Source organism: Gambusia affinis, linkage group LG19, assembly GCF_019740435.1.
Source record: "Gambusia affinis linkage group LG19, SWU_Gaff_1.0, whole genome shotgun sequence".
Taxonomy (NCBI): domain Eukaryota; kingdom Metazoa; phylum Chordata; class Actinopteri; order Cyprinodontiformes; family Poeciliidae; genus Gambusia; species Gambusia affinis.
Genome location: NC_057886.1, coordinates 9,758,484 through 9,777,052, shown reverse-complemented (window position 1 = coordinate 9,777,052; position 18,569 = coordinate 9,758,484). Strand labels below are relative to the sequence as shown.

The 18,569-nt window shown below is 34.4% G+C and overlaps 1 protein-coding gene and 4 gene segments (V, D, J or C); 1 reads left to right on the top strand and 4 right to left on the bottom strand.

Moving 5' to 3' along the window:
• Positions 1-728: 728 nt before the first annotated feature.
• LOC122822373 lies at positions 729-2,748 on the bottom strand. The segment is given in 3 exon segments: positions 729-777; positions 2,437-2,595; positions 2,679-2,748. Coding segments are annotated over 3 exon segments (243 nt in total).
• A 1,759-nt stretch (positions 2,749-4,507) lies between these two features.
• On the bottom strand, positions 4,508-5,090 carry LOC122821963. The segment is given in 2 exon segments: positions 4,508-4,914; positions 4,997-5,090. Coding segments are annotated over 2 exon segments (450 nt in total).
• A 3,092-nt stretch (positions 5,091-8,182) lies between these two features.
• On the bottom strand, positions 8,183-14,433 carry LOC122822372. The segment is given in 8 exon segments: positions 8,183-8,729; positions 8,880-9,025; positions 10,099-10,428; positions 10,868-11,179; positions 11,276-11,560; positions 11,707-11,994; positions 12,681-14,219; positions 14,310-14,433. Coding segments are annotated over 7 exon segments (1,467 nt in total).
• Positions 13,855-14,358, bottom strand: LOC122821962. The segment is given in 2 exon segments: positions 13,855-14,219; positions 14,310-14,358. Coding segments are annotated over 2 exon segments (414 nt in total).
• Positions 14,434-15,802: 1,369 nt separating the features above from the next.
• Positions 15,803-18,302, top strand: cabp5b (calcium binding protein 5b). The gene is made up of 6 exons (XM_044100998.1): positions 15,803-15,856; positions 16,608-16,638; positions 16,739-16,882; positions 17,241-17,350; positions 17,462-17,609; positions 18,232-18,302. Exons 1-6 carry the CDS (start codon positions 15,803-15,805, stop codon positions 18,258-18,260), a joined length of 516 nt encoding a protein of 171 aa, XP_043956933.1. The 3' UTR covers positions 18,261-18,302.
• The last annotated feature ends 267 nt before the right edge of the window (positions 18,303-18,569 follow it).

Here is an 18,569-nt window from a genome sequence, read left to right as displayed (position 1 = left end):
ATGACACATTGTTTCTGCAGTAAAATGAATCTTTCAAGCAGTTCAACTTTGAAATTGTCCTGAGAACATCCCAGTTTTTGAACTAAATGTTGTAAGAACATTTTGAATGTAAGCATCCAAATTATAGAAAATGTCTTGGCTGTTGTAGAGCTAAATGATTTAGTGGTCTGATGGTGCCACCTGTGGGGATTTTTGTCTCATGCAACTGAGAAGTTTTTGTTCAGCGTTTCTGTTTTCTGTGTCACTGTGGCTCCCGAGCGCAATAATAAACGGCCAAATCTCCAGCTGTCAGGCTGTTCATCTGCAGATACACTTGACTTTTGCTGTTGTCTCTGGAGATGGTGAATCTTCCTCTCACTGACTGAGAATAGTAGGTGCTACCACCGCCACCATTGATAGATGAGACCCACTCCAGTCCTTTTCCAGCTGGCTGTCTGATCCAAGCGTTCCAGTAATCGCCACCAAACCCAGAATATGTGCAGGTCAGCCTGTGAGAATCTCCAGGCCTTTTAACCACTGATTCAGACTCAGTCAGTGTTTGACCATCAGTACCTGCAGAGAGGTTCATTATAAACCATGTTAACAAAAAAGCATTGTTATATCATAATATTGTATGTATTCATCAGGGAGCTATTTAAAGTTATCCTTTGTTCTTACCAGTCCAGTTAACGGATAGGATGAAAAAAAACACCACAACTTCAAGTAAAATCATTTTTGAGGATGTCTACTTCTGATCAGTCTACTGACTGTTTCTCCAGGGTTTACTTCTTAGATTCTCTGTAAAAAAAAAACATATATGGAAGCAGATAGTTTGCATTAACTCCTCCCACTGGAAGTAAATTGAACTCATGTTAGAATAAATTTCACTTTTATGAATCAATCATTCGACTCATGGTTTTAACATTCACTGTATTTTTAGTGTTTTTAAATCATTTGGAGAAGCAAAAGGCAGAAAAATTGCATCCATCACCTCATGACAACAGGACTGCAGACAAAAAAATACATCGTAGAAATTCAAACATTTCTCATTTTTTGGGAATTTTGAAAATGTTGCATTGTTTTCATCTGTTCTGATCAATTAAAGAAAAAGAACAATAATTAATATTAATGAAATTAATGTCTGCTCTTTAAGAGGTCATATCCTAACATAAATCACAATTTCTTATTGTATTGTTGATTTATTTTCTATTTAGTTAGGTTACACATGCTTCAACATGTACACTGTGAAACATTTGAGCCGTATTTAGTTGTGTCTACTATCTTCTAGTCTTTAAGTCAAATAAATATAGTGAGTTTTAGATTTTGTGCTTAAATGTGTGAATCTATGGAAGATAAACTTACCATGGTAAGTTAACAGAGCAGCAATTAGTGATTTGCATTATTAAAAAGAAGGAAGGACCAAGAGTTTATTTTTGCAATGTGAATTTATATCATATCTTCTTGAAAAGTAAATTTGTTCAATTTGATCTTAATTAGTAATAAACTGATTCATTTTCAGGTTACTGTAAGATGTGAAGAAAAAATATGCAATAATCTCCTGAGATGACATTGTATTATATTTATATTATAGGATTTATATTGTGACTTCTTTATAGAGACTGTTGTGACTTTCATTTGAGGAATATAAATTGTGTTCTAATCTTGATATCTGAGAAGTAGCTTTTGACTGGTATTATTTTTTCACAAAAATGTTTTATGTTTTAACATTTCTGTTTTTGTTTGCTTTGGTTTCCTAAGATCAAAACCCTGTTAACACTTTTCAGTGACTGTATTTATGATGTAACTCTGTTACCTTATAGCCAGTTGTTTGTGAAACTAATGTCACATAAAAAGAAAAATGTATTTGAATTTATTTACAGATTGCAATGTCTCAAATTGCCTAATGTGTGTCATATTTTTCTAAATACATATTCTGCTCAGTGTAGGAATAACACTTTATATGTGTAGTGAAACAAATAAAATTGCACAAAATCACAAAGAAAGTTTGCTTTAAACAGTTTAAAGTAAACATATTTAACTATCTTATAAATTTACTATTTTAAAATAGTTTAATTTTATAGTAGTAACTTTCTAACTTTATGAAAGTATGGCCATATTTTCAGCAATATTTGTTGACTTTAGTAAAAATGCAGCAAATCTAATATTGACTATAAATATTTTCATAGTTATGGTTGCTGCTCTGAGCAAGTTTCAAATCTTCAGTGGTCAAAGAGCTCCTCCTGGTGTGTTTTTCATGTTGAGGCTCTGAAGAGTTTGTGTACAGCTCTGCTGTGTGTTTGTATCACTGTGCGGAGCCTTCCATTCTGGCACAGTAATACACAGCAGAGTCTTCAGGCTGCATATTCTGTCCATTCAGAGTTGCTGTTTTACTGGAAGAGTCTAAGTCAATACTGAACTTGTTCTTGAGCGAATTTTGGTAGAATGTGTTCCCTATACTTTTACTCCCAATCCACTCCAGTCCTTTTCCAGCAGGTTGTCTGATCCAAGCTCCATAGTGGCTACCAAAAGAATAAGAAACCTGACATGTGATGGTCAGACGCTGGCCTGACTGCACAGTCAAAGAGGCCGGCTGTGTCAACTGTTCACACTTCACCCCTGTGGATAAAAGTATATTAATTCAACTGACAATGTGAATAAACTCAGTGTGACCATACAGTTTTTTCATCAGTGAGACTCACAGGATGCAGCAGCCAGCAGCAGCAGCAGAAGAGCTGCAGAGAACATGTTGGTGTTGAAGGTGATGGGAGTTTCTTTTCTCCTGCAGCTGACAACATTAGAGCAAGCCTTTAAATCAAAAAGTTAATTTGCATAATTGACAACAGCTTGTCTGTATTTTTTGACAAACCAATATGACACTTCTGCATCCGTGAATTTCGAAAGCTATGACGGTATTCAGTGTGTGACTGTAAAACAATTGAATATTTTGTTTTTAGGACTTTTGTATTTGGACTGGCAACATGTCCAGGGTGTACCACACCTGTTGCTCCACTGGCGATAGGCACCTGCCTTCTTTTGGAACCTTACAATGAAAAGTGAGCTCACATTTTCTCTCCTTATCATTTGACAAATGGAAGAGTTATCATAAATGGAAGATTTGTCATCTTCCATCTGCTCTCATAAGCTCCTGGTTTTTGTGAGGTGTGATTAAAAAGAATATTTAAATTAATTAGAAGATTTTTGTCAATTGATTGTAATTTATTTCACTTTAAATCAAAAAGCAATACTAAACATAACATCAGGGGTGTTATTTGAAATGACGTCAGCAGGGATGTAAAACGTAAAGTGTTTAAGGGCAGTGATGATTATAAAGTTTAAGAGGTGCTAGGAGGAAGGACCTGTGATAATGCTCCTTCATGCAACAAGGATGCTGCAGTCTGTCACTACATGAGCTCTCCAGTTCAGTAATAATTACAGTTTTCCTCTCAGCTGTAGATAAATTTCTACTTTAAAGTGACAATAGTTAATTTGCTATGAACTATAGCAACTCTCAAAATAAATAAGAAACTTACTTGCATTGCTTTGTTGTTTTTATATTTATTTCTTTATTAATCATGCTTCACGTTTGTAGATTTGTAGGGACATTTCTTCTTCTGTTATAAGGGACCATAAGCAAACTTTTGTGTGCTTCACATTAAATTTTTCTTACCCAGTTTATTTTTTATGTATCCTTGTACTGTGCATCTTTGTTTTATATTTAAAAGCTTTACAATACTTTTTGAACTGTAATATATTAAACCTTTTAACCTGGAGTACATCAGTCACTTATGAAGACAATTTTAAGCATTTTAGGAGAATGACTTTCCTACCATAGTTAATCAGGAATCAAAACCTTTTAAAACGGTATGTATTCTTATTTAATTGATTTAATTCTTGTTTTTCATACTATGGTTAAACTAGAGCTTTTTATTTTGACTTGTTGTGTGTTGAATTATGGGAGTCTGAAGGGACAGCTATTTGAAAAGAGTCATAAACCTTTCATTGATTGTCTTCTTTGTTGATTGTTGTTTTTTGGTTTGTTTGATTATTTATTTATTTATTTATTTATTTATTTATTTATTTATTTATTTATTTATTTATTTATTTATTTATTTATTTATTTATTTATTTATTTAATCTTCTGATTTAGAGTGACACTTTTTGTTTCTTGACTTACATATCTGGAACAAAAATTGGCCATATTATGTTAAAATCAAATTCACTCGATTCATTAAAATGTCAGAATTTGAGGGTGAAAAGTATATAAGCCATTCAATAATCTAATATCAGTGTTAGTTAAAATCAATATGCAGTTTTCATACATTCTGCGATACAAGAAATAAATCATTTTGTCACAAAATAACATAAAGGGCCTATAATATTCATAAAAAGGAACATTTTGAAAAATCAAGTAATTAAAAATCAAATAATTGCAGAATCTACCTGATAGCTATTTATTTTAAATATTTTCCAAAGATGTGTAAACATTTTTAATAAATTCAAAAATTTTAACCATTTTCTTTTAAATATATCAAGTAAATTGTCTAAAAGAGTCTCCTCTGATCAATATCTGTAGAGCAGGTGTTGAGGTAGTGAGGGGTTTTTGTTCAGCTCTGCTGCTTGTTTGTGTCACTGTGTCTAATCTGGCACAGTAATACACAGCAGAATCATCAGGCTGCATATTCTGTCCGTTTAGAGTCACTGTGTTACTGGAGCCATCCAAACGGATGCTGAACTTGTTCTTCAGTGAATCTTTGTAGTATTTGGTACTTCCAATGCGTTCCATCCCAATCCACTCCAGTCCTTTCCCAGCAGGCTGTCTGATCCAAGCTGTGTAGTAGCTGCTTATAGAATAAGAGACCTGACAGCTGATGGTCAGACGTTGACCTGGCTGCAGAGTCACAGAGGCTGGCTGGGTCAGCTGTTCACACTTCACACCTGTGAAAGGAAACAATTTAAAATTGTTACCAGCAGGGAATTATTGTGGTGTGATTATTGTATCACTCTTTGTAAGACTCACAGGATGCAGCAGCCAGCAGCAGGAGCAGAGTTACAGAGGACATGTTGCTGTTGAAGATGGTCTGATGGGAGTTTCTCTTCTTCAGCGTCAGGTGAAGCCTTTAAACCAGGACACATCATTTACATAAACACCCTGCCAGTACTTTTAGAGAACATCATAAGATCTGTTTATTCAGTTTTTCAAGGTTGCAGTGAGATGCATTGACTTGCAAAGTAAATACTCCATTTATTTCATGGTTATAAAAACAATATATTGTGTTTGTTGTTTATTATCACTTGATCTACTTTTTCTAGTTCAGAAGTCATTTTCACAGCTACAACCATTGTTTTACATCATAAAACCTTTTGTGAACTATTTTAAACTCTTTAGTTCCTGTGTGGCTTATTTCAGTCTAAAATATTAATACATATTATTACCAATGCTATCGATATTTCTAATTTACAGAAACAATAAAAATTTATTAATCTTCTGTCAGTTTTGTTACAGTCCAGAGAATATTCTTCACTTTTCATTTTCTACCCATTTTGTGGGATAAAAGACTTATTCTATAGCTTATCTAAAAAAGGTTTTGAAGTAAAAAAAAAATAAAAAAAATAAAAAAAAACTAGATAATGTAAAGCACTTTGAGTGGTAAACGTAACAGAAAACTGCCTAATAAAGTCAATCTATTTCCATTTCGCTAAATCAACATGTAGTCTTATAGTGCCTCCTCTGGTCATTTATGAGTACTGCATGTCTCTATGGGTGGTATCTTTTTTTCTTTCTCTCTTTCGGTGCAGCTCTGCTGCTGTGTTCTCTGTGTTCATGTGTGGGAGTCATAACCGTAACTGATACTGATACTGATACTCATCCACCACCTGTTCAACTCTATTATCCTGCACCCTCATAATAGATCTGACAGTTGCTGGTAATATGTTGACCTTGGCACACAGTGACAGAGGCTGACTTTTGTTGCACCTGAAACAATAATTTATCATGGCAGTTTAATATTAAGTCAGCAGCAAAGCTTCTGATTTGCATGTTGAAGTAGAGTTTCTCTTTTTCTGCAGCTGAACAAATGGCATCAACTTTGCAAATTCTGTGTGTTAAATTTGCACAAAGGCAAACAAGCCAGTCAGCATTTTTGACTTATTCTGCTCATTTAGGCAAACAAAACCTGTCATGTCAAATCAATATCACTAATTTTAAATCTATTGTGTTAGAAGCAATAAACATACTATAGCCTTTTTCGTAACTTTTATGAATTTGAATTCTTCTGGTTGTTTTTTTCTATACAATATTTAGAGTATAAAAACCAGGAAGAGTCATGTATAAAAAGTGTTTGATTATTTATTTGGTTTCTCTCTTGTGTTTGTCTGTTTGTATTTTTGCGTGCCTCAGTATCTACATTTAAATATCTGATTTATGTATGTTTCTATAAACATTATCAAAAAAGAGTAAATCATTGCTTCTAGTTGTAACATATATTCAGAAAAATGTTTTAAAAGTTTTATAATACCTGACAAGAAAAGGTGTCATTCTCAGTGTGTTCAACCCAGTGTTAGCTGTCATCTAGCGCCCTCTACAGGTTTAATTAAAAATAACATATCACATGTTTTTGCACAGTCTCTCTGACATATTTAAGCAGTTTGTCTTTTCCTTTGCGCGGTAATATTTTGCAGAATCATCTGGTTTTAAGCTAGAGAGTCTCAGATGTGCAATGCTGTTACAGTCACCTCTGCTGATCTCCAAACACAGACTGCTGTCATAAGTGTAATAACTAGAAACAGGTGAGCCAAACCCCTTTGACTCCAGTGATTTTCCCTCTGGTTGCTTGATCCAGTCCCTGTCACAGCACGTAAAATGAAACCCAGATCCTCTGCAGGACAGATTTAGAGTCTCTCCAGACTTTTCAACTGGAAGGAAGTGATTCTACATTATGCTACTACACTATCTTGTAACATAAATTATATAGTGAGATAATTTTCTGGATGTTTTATCCTTCTGCTAATCATATAACTGTGTTTAAAGCAGGAGAAGCTCACAGGGCAGTCAGGAAACAAGTAGATGAAAAGTGTGTTCTTCATCGTGAAGGTGGAGATGAAACCAATGATGGGTCACAAAAAGAACAACATCACTCAGCAAAACAGAAGCACAACCACAGATATTTGCATCAGACTATCAGTTCTCTGAGATTAGCTATTCAGATTACTCTGGTTCTTTGGTTAATCAGCTTTTATTCTGTACAAACACTGTAAGTAAACATTAAATCATGTGTATAACATCCAAAATGTTCAAAATAACCCATTAATTGGAGGTCAGTTAAATATTATACAACTTTACCAAAATCTTTAAGCATAAAAACAAATAGTTAAATATTCATTTGAATTTTCTCTCAAAATTATATTTGTCAATATTTCATGAGCAAATATTTCTAACCACAATATTTATTGTATGAAACAACAATGTATATTTTGATCCATTCATGTCATCCATTGTTTATTTTACTTATTGAAAATTGTTTGTTAAAGTTTTCTCTCAGCAGAATTTAAGTTCAAAGTTTGAATTAAAGAATGTTTCTTGTATGAGGTCAAAGGTCAATGATATGATCAGGTCAGTCGTTTTTCATTTAGAGCTGGTTTCTAAGACCATTACATTTATCTAAATACTTTTGAAAACCACATATATGTATATAATATATGTTGCTTGATGCCTGTGACTGCTTTTAGTTTTGTCCTAATTTCAGAGACATTTTTCAGTTCTTATAAACTCTGAAATCTCCTTTTGACTATTCTCTTGGAATGGAAGAAAATGTAAATCTTTGATGGTGTACAAAAAAATGTGACAGGAGAAAGTATGAAAATAAAAATCTGTCTTTTTCATTAATCTTGTTTCCCACTAGCAAAAATAAAATAAAACTATTAAAATCTGTTTCTAGTTTAAACATTAATATAGTATGTTAGCCTGAGACGTCTGTCTGTGAACAGGATGTGTTGATGAGTTATCTGAGCTCAAATGAGGGTTGAAGACAAATACCTAAAAGGTTTATATCTCACATTTTTAATGTTTCATCAAGAAGAAAGTCACAAAATGTGAAGTATTTCCTTCACTGATCTACTTCCTGACCATTTTATGTCAAGATGTAAGTCAGGAAGCAACTTGAACTGAGAGCTACAGCTGACATTCAAATGAACAGAGTCAGATGCGTTTCTGCTGTCTGAAAGGTTTATTTATATTTCTGGTGGTTTTCACAAAGTTTCACAGCTGCAGGTGTTTTCCCAGAGGTACACAGAGAAAGAGGAATCGACTCTTTAAAGGGAAACTGGAAACCTACAAGACTTAACTGATAACGGCCGGTCACGCTATAATGGCTTCCAGGGTTGGTGTCTGAAAAAACAGATGTCTTCTCTGATCTGGTTAAAAGAAAACCTCAAAAGTTCTTGTTTGTATTTACATATTTAATGTTTTCAACACACATAAAAGTAAAAAAAACTACAAAAGATGTTATAGCAGTGATTCTTGCTGTACGTTGTTATCTCTAGCTCTAAAAAAAAGAAAGCATTGTTTAACAATATATGGAAACTTATGTCACAGATTGCTAAGAAAGCAGATGACTGTTATATTTTTGAAGAATATATGTTAAAAAGCATAAACAGATCTGATTGGAAATCCACAGCTTTGTGATGGTTCATCCATTCATATAGGAAAGAAAAGATTATTGTGTTTGTCGCACATTCCTCTGCTCTTGTGTCATCTAAAAAAAAAGAAAAAAGCAAATAAAAAATTTAGACATCTTACAAAAATATTGCAGCAGTTCAGCAACATTAAGAGACATTAAGTTATTGTACATTAAAAAATAATGTATTCTTTCTGTTTGTCAGCAAACAACAGCCACCAAATTTACCTTGTGCAGGGAGAGCATTAAGCTGTATGACAGACTGAATATGAAGAGGAATAAGAAAGACGAGGCCGTGAACCAAAGGCTGCTGTATTCATCTTCATCACCACCTTTATCTCTGCTGTTCGGAGTAAATGTCAGACTGGAGAAATCTGATGAAAACACAACAGAGACCAATTAGATCAATTCCATATGTAGAATTTTATTTACTAGTTCTGATGTCTGAAGGTAAGATGTTGCACAGGATTTAGCTTACAGGTATTAAAGTAAAGGGGGCTGTATACATACGTAGATTTTTCAGATGTTTATAAAATATCAATCAGTTATTATTGGTTGAAATCCATGTATCTGTTATTATGCATCTATTTTCTGTCACATCAGTTGTTTGATACTTTTAATTAAAATTGATAAGAAAAATATTTTTAAAAATACACTGAAACTTCAGGCTGTAATATGACAAAATAAAAGTTCACAGGGTTTGGATATATTTGCAAGGCACTAATGTATGCAATAAATAAAAAATATTTCTGAGTGCAAAAAATATGCATAATTTAGCACTGCTGCCTAGCAACAAGAAGGCCGTGAACTATAATATCATCTTGGGATCTTTGTGCATGGAGTCTGCATGTTCACTCTGTGCATGTGCTGGATCTCTCCATACACTCTGACTTCCACCCAAAGACCAAAAACACGGTGACCTGTCTGGGTCACCTTTCATCTAATGACCAAGAGATGGGACACCTGCCACCCTGTGGCCAAGCAAGGATAAGCAGGTATAAACTATGAATGGATGGGTTTTGCTTGCACATGAGTAACTTGAACCTCAATTGTTTCTCATTAGATCCATATAAAGAAAAAAATCTGACAATAGTTTGGCTAAAATTTTTATAAGCTAGTTGTCATTGTAAAAAAAAAATATTGATTTAATAAATGTTCCCAATATTTTAAAACTCTTATTATTATTATTTATTTTCTCCTTTGTTATTTATTCACAAGCATACAACAAAGTATTTCCATGCAACATTTATTTAAAACATTTGACAGCTGGACACTGACAGAGACAAATCATTGTTGAAAACTGAACAGAACGACAGTAAACAGACAAAATGACTTGTGAATATTCACAAAAGACAGATTTTCACAAGAACAGAACAACATATTTGCAACAAAAAAAAAAGTGTCACATTTAAAAGCTGAATCTAGTCATAACATTCAGTAGCGTTACCCAAAGCCCCAGATACTCCACTGGGTTTCATGCGATTCCCACGGCCGGCAGGCCACACGTTGCAATAGAAGACGTAGCCTCCGCTCCACTTCTCCTTGCTGGTGGTGTAAACACTTACAACTGAGTAGCCATTTTTGGTCTTTCTTGGAGGAAAGTCGATGCCGTCAGAATACACTGAGCTACTTTGTCCAACATGTTCAGTCCAGGCAATATAGTAATCCTGAAGCACATCACTGGAAACCAAACACACCAGAGTGACCTCAGCTGATGCTTCTTGGCCAATATCCTTCTCTGGAAGCACGTGGACTGTTACCTTTGGCTCTGTGCCGTCTGAAAGAAATAAAAGATTGTTTACTGATCAAGTTCAAACCACAAATCCTTTTATTAAGACAGAAGACAGCACCCTGAAAAATATTAATACATTTTTTGATGTTAACTCACACCATGAACACAGACCTCAGTAAATTTTATTGGTGTTTTATCTGAAATCCCAACAGAAAGTACAACAACACTTTAAAGTGAATGCAAAGAGAAAACATGGCTTTCAACTTTTTCTACCAATATAAATCTAAAAAGTGCGGCGTGTGCATGTGTTCAAAAGCTCATGGTAACTCTGGAGGAGCTCCACAGTGATTATCTATGAAAATACAAGAATCCCAAAATGTCAAAAAGATCAAGAGGCATAGATATTTTTTACAATGCACTACATATGCAGGCCATCTGAACTCTACATCCCCTCTTTTATCTATTCTCTTTATGAGTAACATACCTCCACTGTTGACAGTCAGGTCTTGAATAACTGGTCCCACGTCTTCTGCTACAGCAGAACATCTCACTTTGCTCACTGTCCTCCAGTCGGAGGAATTAAAAGTGATGATGCTGTGTTTACTGTACTGACTGCCTTCAAACATTGTTGCTTCCTTAGTCTTACTTCTCATAAGTTCTCCATTAATCTCCCAGGTGATTTCAGTCCCTGACACAATGTCGTTGTCCTGTCCAGAGACGACACACTCCAACTCTGCCTGGTTGTTGCTGAACATTTTTTTAGGACTCGGAGGTTTCAGTGTCACTGTGATAGGAGCTGCAAAACAGAAATAAATGATTGAAATACAAATCAAATGAAATATTTAATCTGTTCACAAAAGTAAAATTTGTCAATATCTGAGACACACTTTACCTTTTGAAACTTTCTTTGTGTAAGTTTTTCCAAGGTGAGTCACTTCACAGGAGTAAACAGCTTCACTGTCCCAGTCAGAGCTCTTCAATTTTAGGACGCTGGCGGCTGAATACAAGTCTCCGAGTTTTTTGGGAGGCCATTCATTGTGTCCAGACAGCTCATTGCTATTCTTTTTCCATTTGACTGACAGATTTTCAGAAGAAAAATCCTCAATGACGCACACTAGTGTCTGACCGTCTCCAGTTGTCACCGAGAGTAAAGTCAGTTTTGGGGTACAGGAGGCCCCTGAGTGAGTGAGGAAGAGCAGAGAAAAATTGTCAGTGTGACTCAGATCTGTTTATATGACATACAAAATATTATGAAGAAAAAGACATGGAAAAATCAGGATCTAATAGGAATTAAAATATTAAAACTAATTACAAACTACTTACATTTTGCACTCACAGTCTTGGTGCCGCCAGGATGAGTCACTGAACATTGATAAGACTTCAGATTTGCTTCAGATCTGGACATTTGAACCAAACTGACTTCTGTAAATCTGTTGTTTGTTTCTACTGCAGGATAACGTACAGAATCCAGCGGTGCCCCACTCGCATCGCTCCACTCAAAAGAGAGACTCTGTGGGTAGAAGTCAAGAGCCAGGCAGCTGAGGGTGACTTTATCTCCAGATGTAGGACTGAACCAAACCATCGGGACCAGAACCGGAGGTACAGGTGGTTCTGTCAGGAAAAAAGAGAAAAAGAAAAACATTAGGAAAGACCTAATGTAATTAACTGATCAATGATCATTAAGAAATATTTATTCTTTGATTCCCAAAGCCAAATTCTAATATTTATAACTAATAAATATTTAGAATTGTGCTGATAAACTTCTTTAATCCTCCAATAAGTAAACAAGTAAAATGAAATAAAAAGATACATTTTGTCCTTTTCTTTTATTTAAGATTTTACATTTTATTTGGCCAAAATAATTACATATGACTCTTTGCACTGTTATTAGCACCCAGTAATCGTATCCCCCTATTCAACACTTTTATTTAACAATAAATGTAAATATATTTTAAAATCCTAAATGGAGAAAAATTGCAGAGTATTGTGCATATTGATTTATTTGCTTCAATTTATGTTTTTATTTTTCAAGTTAGAATCACAGGATTTTCTCTATGTGTGAATTTACACATGTTGTAGTTAAAGCCAAGCAAAATTAATAAAAGTCTGCTGTTTTCATGACACATTTTCTGTTTTACTTGTGTACCGTAATAGGATTCTAGGATTTAATGTAAAAAAAAATAATACTATCTAGATAAAACATGCTCAGCATGGCCTTTAGGTATTTGATAATAAAATAATTGGATAAAAAAGTAAAACAAAAACATATTCTAATATCTAAAAAAAATCCAGCTTACCTGAAGTCACTGTGACTCTGGTCCCTTCACCCCAATAATCTAAGGCATCACAGTGCTGCCATCTCATTCACTGTCTGAACAAAAACACCAAGCACATTAAAACATGCTATATGTTAAAATGCAGGTAAAGAAAATACAGAGCAGGTATATTCTAACATCAGCATGATATCCCAGTGAGTCTTTGAATTTGTGTAATTCAATTAAACTTCAACACTTTTGATTATGTGCAGGAACGACAGAGAGAGCAACTTTTGCATCTACACACAAACATGCTTTTTATGATTTTTATGAGCTAAACAGAAGTTTTCTTTTCCTTCAACACATATAGTAAAAAGCAACAAGCTTATCTTTAATTTTATTTTGAAAAAATTAGGATTTCTTCTGTTGTGCTTTGACCTCTTTCTTTTGGTAGCTTTTTGTATTGCCATATTTCTTAGTGGCATAGCCTCCGGCCCACCACAGTGATAAACCGCCATACAAAAACCACCAGATCAAATTTACATTAAGATATGCAGAATCTTGTTCTAGAATGGTAGAGATTTTTTCTGCTTTTGTGGAGAGAGAAAACTAGCTGTTTTGAGGTATGTCCTGCAGGAAATAAGGTATCAGATTAGGCCCAGATTTTGCTGGGAGAAATATTAAAACAACAGGATGAATATTTTCCTGCCAGAGACAAATTAAATTCAAATTAAATTCTTTTTTAATGTATTTATTGTCTCCGTAGCGAAATCTAATCCAAATCTAGAGTTAGTTAAAAACTTTATTCAGTTTGAAACTTTTATTAGAATAATCCTGAGAAAGAAACTAAGGATTAGGGTTGGGTACAGTGCTGTGTAGAAATGAAAAAAGGAAATTATCAAGCCATCCAGCTGGTGATGCACCTGTTGCACTCTGTCATCCTTGAAAGCCAGAAAACAACTCCAGATGTGCAAACAGGAAGAGATTAAGTTCATTGTGAATTCTGACAATTTAACACAGAAGCCAAATTTTTAATTGCGAAGGGAATCACAATTAATCAACAATTGTTTTTTCTATATATATATCAGCCACAGTTGTTTTTCTGACATTTTCACACTTTCACAAACAATATTAATTGGATCTTTATCTTAATGTTGACCTGATTCTTTTTGTACACTACATTAAATATGAATGAGAATATGCTTTAGCTGTGATTTCATCCCTTGTTTTTCTCTGGGAGGTTTTTACACTGGTGTTGTGGCGTTTTGAGCCACTGTGCTGTATGAGCACAGAAGTACACGGCAGAGTCTGCCTCTGTCAGACTCCTGATGCTGAGGTGTGCAGAGCTGCGGGACGCGTCATATGAGAGAGTAAAACGACTTTGAAAGGATGAAGAATATTCTTGCTGTGACAGAGACTGTCTTCCGATCCACTCGAGAGCTCTCCCTGTCTTTTGCCGTGTCCAGTGAACAAACTCGTTAGCTTTGTCAAATCCATTCACAGAGCAGGATATCTTTGTTGCTTCTCCGGGCTTTTTCACCACAGAGGGCGACTGCTCCAGTTTGATCTGACCCACGACTCCTGAAAGTAAGGAGATGATGTTGGACAAAAGACTAAAATCATAGAAACACACAAAGAGCATCCAGCAAATAAAAGGCTTGTGCTTCTCACCATGAATGGCAACTGCAACTAATAAAGTCTTGATTTCTAGATTTGTCATTCTGCGTTAATGCAAGCCTGCTAGTTTCTGGTTAGCGTTAGCGTTCCAGTCAAAAATAAACCAGCTTCTTGTTGTTCTGCCACAGTAACTTGCTGGTTTTAAAAGCCCTTCCCCTACTGCTTTAAATAAGGGAAGTACTTCTAAACTATTTAAATTCATATACAATTTACAAAAGGAGGAACATAAATGGTATCTATGAAAAGCAACATCACACAAACAAACAAGAAGGATTAAGAGTTTATTTTTCATGTCAAATTATTTTTGCTCCATTGATGATTAATTGTCCTTTTTCCTTGACTTAAAAAATAAAATAAAATATTGGTATTTTATTTTTAAAAATAAAATATTCCTATCTGCGTTATAAAGACAACAAGAAGTTGACTTTATAGCTATTGATGTATAAAGACTAGTCCTCCAGCTCTTGACAGGACCAAAGTATCTCACTGTAAACTTCATTAGATAAAGTTTTTAACTCCCTTGACAGTTTTTCTGCTTCGCAGGCATGAAGCTTTTTAGAAACAAGCAAAAACTGTGCAGAGAGAGAGTGAATGAATGTTGGGACATTTCTGTCCCAGTTCTTTTTGTTGCACAATATTTAATTAAATCAGAATTATTTTGGAATCAAATAACATTACTATGGGAACTGATGAAATAATTGACAGGAACGATTTGTTGAATCTCTCTAACATATTTGACACTTTTGATTCCAAAATTTAGACTGCTAAACTTTGATCCATTTGTTTAATCATCATCTTTTTGCAATTATTGTGCATTTCAGATCATTTATTTGTTTTGTTTTGTTTGTTTTTTTCATTTCTATTGTTTTATTACCCTGCTAGACCTACTACTGAATTATTTACCAGAGAAATTTCTACTAGTAAGAAATAAGACATTTAAATCATGCTACGGATGCCTTTCGTTATATAAAGTCACTAGTTGGGTGGAGAATTTTTTTTTTCTTTTTTTGTGACGGCCGGATTAAAAAAACCTGCATTGTCAGTTTTTATCAAAGTTGTGCACAGATAATTAAATGAAATTAATATGATTGTCTGTGTTAGATCTATGTCTTTCTCCCTCTGTCCTAAATCATGACTGAATTGCCCTTGTGCATGGCTGGTGATTTAAAGTAGCCATTTCTTCTCGTCCAATGACTGCTGCAGAAAAACACCAGCCTTTAACCACTAGCCACTGACCATGTGAAGCCATGGTCCCCATTAAGCCTATGCTGTCTCTCTGGACAAAAGCTGAAAAGATAATCCACACGAGACGTCACCGCATAGCGCTGCAGAGTTCACCACTGCTGGATTCATTCAGAGAGATCCTCGTCCTCAACAAAGACACCTGTAGATACAGCCTGGTGGAATGTAAGGCAGGAAATTTTGTTTCTTTTATTTTTCTAGTGAGCTACAGCCGTTAGAAGAGGATTTAGACTCAGCATCTCATCATGAGCATTAAGCAGCCCTGCATCTTTCTCAGAGGAGGAGCAAAGAGGACACAAGTAAGTCAGGAGAGTTTGATGATTTAACAGTAAAGGGTTGCAGTTGCAGCATGCTTTTTGGTTTAGTATCTTGATCAGTCCAAATGATTTCAGCAAATTCAAATTCAATCAATGGCTAATCTTTGTGTTCACATCTTTGTTATTGCAGCCAGCTTTTTTGTGACCTTTGATTTACTGTACAAAGGTCAAATAACTAAACTGCAGTTTGAGAAGAGCAAACTTTCTGCAAGTTATGGGGAGTTATGAGTACTCAACTTCTTTCTGCTCAAACACTAAGTTTACTTAAAACCATGTCACTGGATTTTGTATTTTTATTGCAATTGTCACTCATGTCCAGATTTTGACCAAAGTTAAGAATCTCATAAAAAGTCTGAGCTGAAGAAATACAAAATCCTGATTAAATTTATTTCATAAATAAAGGATAAGAGGTTATTTTATACAATTATTTAACAACAAATAAAGATTCAAGATATTTCACGTGTAATTTTGTACATTTTTCATGAAACTACCAGACGATAACTATAAAATGGACATATTTTAGTTTTATTGACAGATTATTATTTTCTTGTTAGCATATATTTCTGATTATGTGTACATTTCCAATAATATATGCTTCATATATGAAACTTATATATTTTGAAAATGGACACAATGTGCAGCATTGAACAAAATATATTATTGTGTAGCTGTATGTATCACTTCATCTGAGGTAAATGTTTGTCTTTGAAACAAAGTTTTTGTTCCTTTACAGACAAGAAATCTTACTCGGGACGAGCTCGAAGGTAATGTCAAGACGGTGTTTTCAGCTGTTTTTAACCACTTGGTTAATGAAGCTATTAAGTTTTGTCAATTCTCTGTTCTCTGTGTTTGTGCGACCTTTAGAGCTACGTGAAGCTTTCATAGAGTTTGATAAAGATAAGGATGGTTTTATCACCTGCAAAGACTTGGGGAACCTGATGAGAACCATGGGCTACATGCCTACTGAGATGGAGCTGATTGAACTGAGCCAAAATATTAACATGAACTGTGAGTGAACTGTGTATTTAAAGTCCTTAAAACAATATAGATTAATCCCAGGTCAAATACAAGAAGTTCCATTGATGTTACTTTCACTTATCTGCAGATAATTAAAGATAATATATGCTAAAGCCATTTTTCTAAAAGGAATGCCACAATCAGTCATTGCATCTTTTTGAAGTTTTCCCGAAATACTCAAGAAAAATAAGCTAATTCACCTGTTTTAACAATTTAAATGCAAACCTCTGTTTACAGGATTTTATAAATATATAATTATAGAGTATAAATGATAATGTCAATCACAGCAGCTCACTGTGATGTAAAATGAACCGAATGTTTTTCTCATTTGACTGTCCTGTTGTCGTAGTGGGGGGACGGGTAGACTTTCAAGATTTTGTGGAACTGATGACCCCCAAGCTTCTGGATGAAACGGCCGGGATGATCGGGTTGAAAGAACTCAGGGATGCTTTCAGAGAGGTGAGCTCAACATGTAGTACATTTCATTTATATCTACATGCAATGTGGAACCCCACTGGTGATATTAAATGTACATACTAAAAATGCATAAAATTGGTTCTGTTTGTGTAGTTTGATATAGATGGGGACGGATCCATCACCTCCGAAGAGCTGAAATTCGCTATGATAAAGCTGTTAGGCGAGCAGACGAGTGAGAAAGAAATAGGAGAGGTGGTCAAAGAAGTCGACGACAATGGAGATGGAAAAGTTGACTTTGAGGGTAAGAAAGAGGAAGAAGACATAATCACAGTGAAATATCAGCATTATGTAACCATCTGTACTCAGATGTGAAGTCAGAGGATTGCTTTGTGAAATTGCATAATTAATGTGGTTCAGAATGCGGCAATGTTACATAAAAGAGGATTATAATTAATTTCTTTCTAATAATACATTGTAATCTGCTGGCTTCCTGCTGGTAGAAAACTTTCTCTGGTCTCTGGTCATTTCTGATTTCCCTAATCTGACTGCAGATTATTGAAAAAGGCCTTGGATTTATTAGCTAGAGTGATACTGTTTGTCATTGAATTGTGGTGCAAAATTTTTGTTAGCAATTATTGCTACAGTGAAATGTGTTTTATTGAATGAAGTTTAAATGTCTTGATTGAGGTGAACTGAGTTCAGTTACGTTTTTCTGTTTTCTTTTTGTTGAAATTTTCTGTCCTCTGAAGAGAAACAAATTTGGACTAACTAACCTCCTTGTTGTGTATTTGTTGTTTTACATTATAAATTACAATCTGAATCATTCCTAATTCTCAATTTCCTCATTAAAGAAGTTTTTGTGTGGCACCTCTTTTCTGTTTGGATGAATTATCTGAACAATCTGCTGTTTATTTTCCCTCCAGAGTTTGTGAAAATGATGTCAAAGAAGTGAGAGCAACAAAATGAAGACAGAAGAGGATCCAAGTTGTTTTGATTTTTATCTGACAAACTCTTCTTTTTGTAAATAATCTGAATTTCTAGTTACATTAATAGTATGTTTACTTAATTTATTACAAAAAAAAAACAGTTGTTGAAAAATGATGGGCAAAATTTTCAGCAGTAGTTCTTAATTTGAGAAAATAAGAAATAAACTTTTTTGATGTATCTTTTCACAGTTTTCTGTTACATTTGTTATATTTTTACCTTTTGTTATCCAGAACATTTTCACTGAGTTCCCAGTTCGTCTCATTTGTTTAAAAAA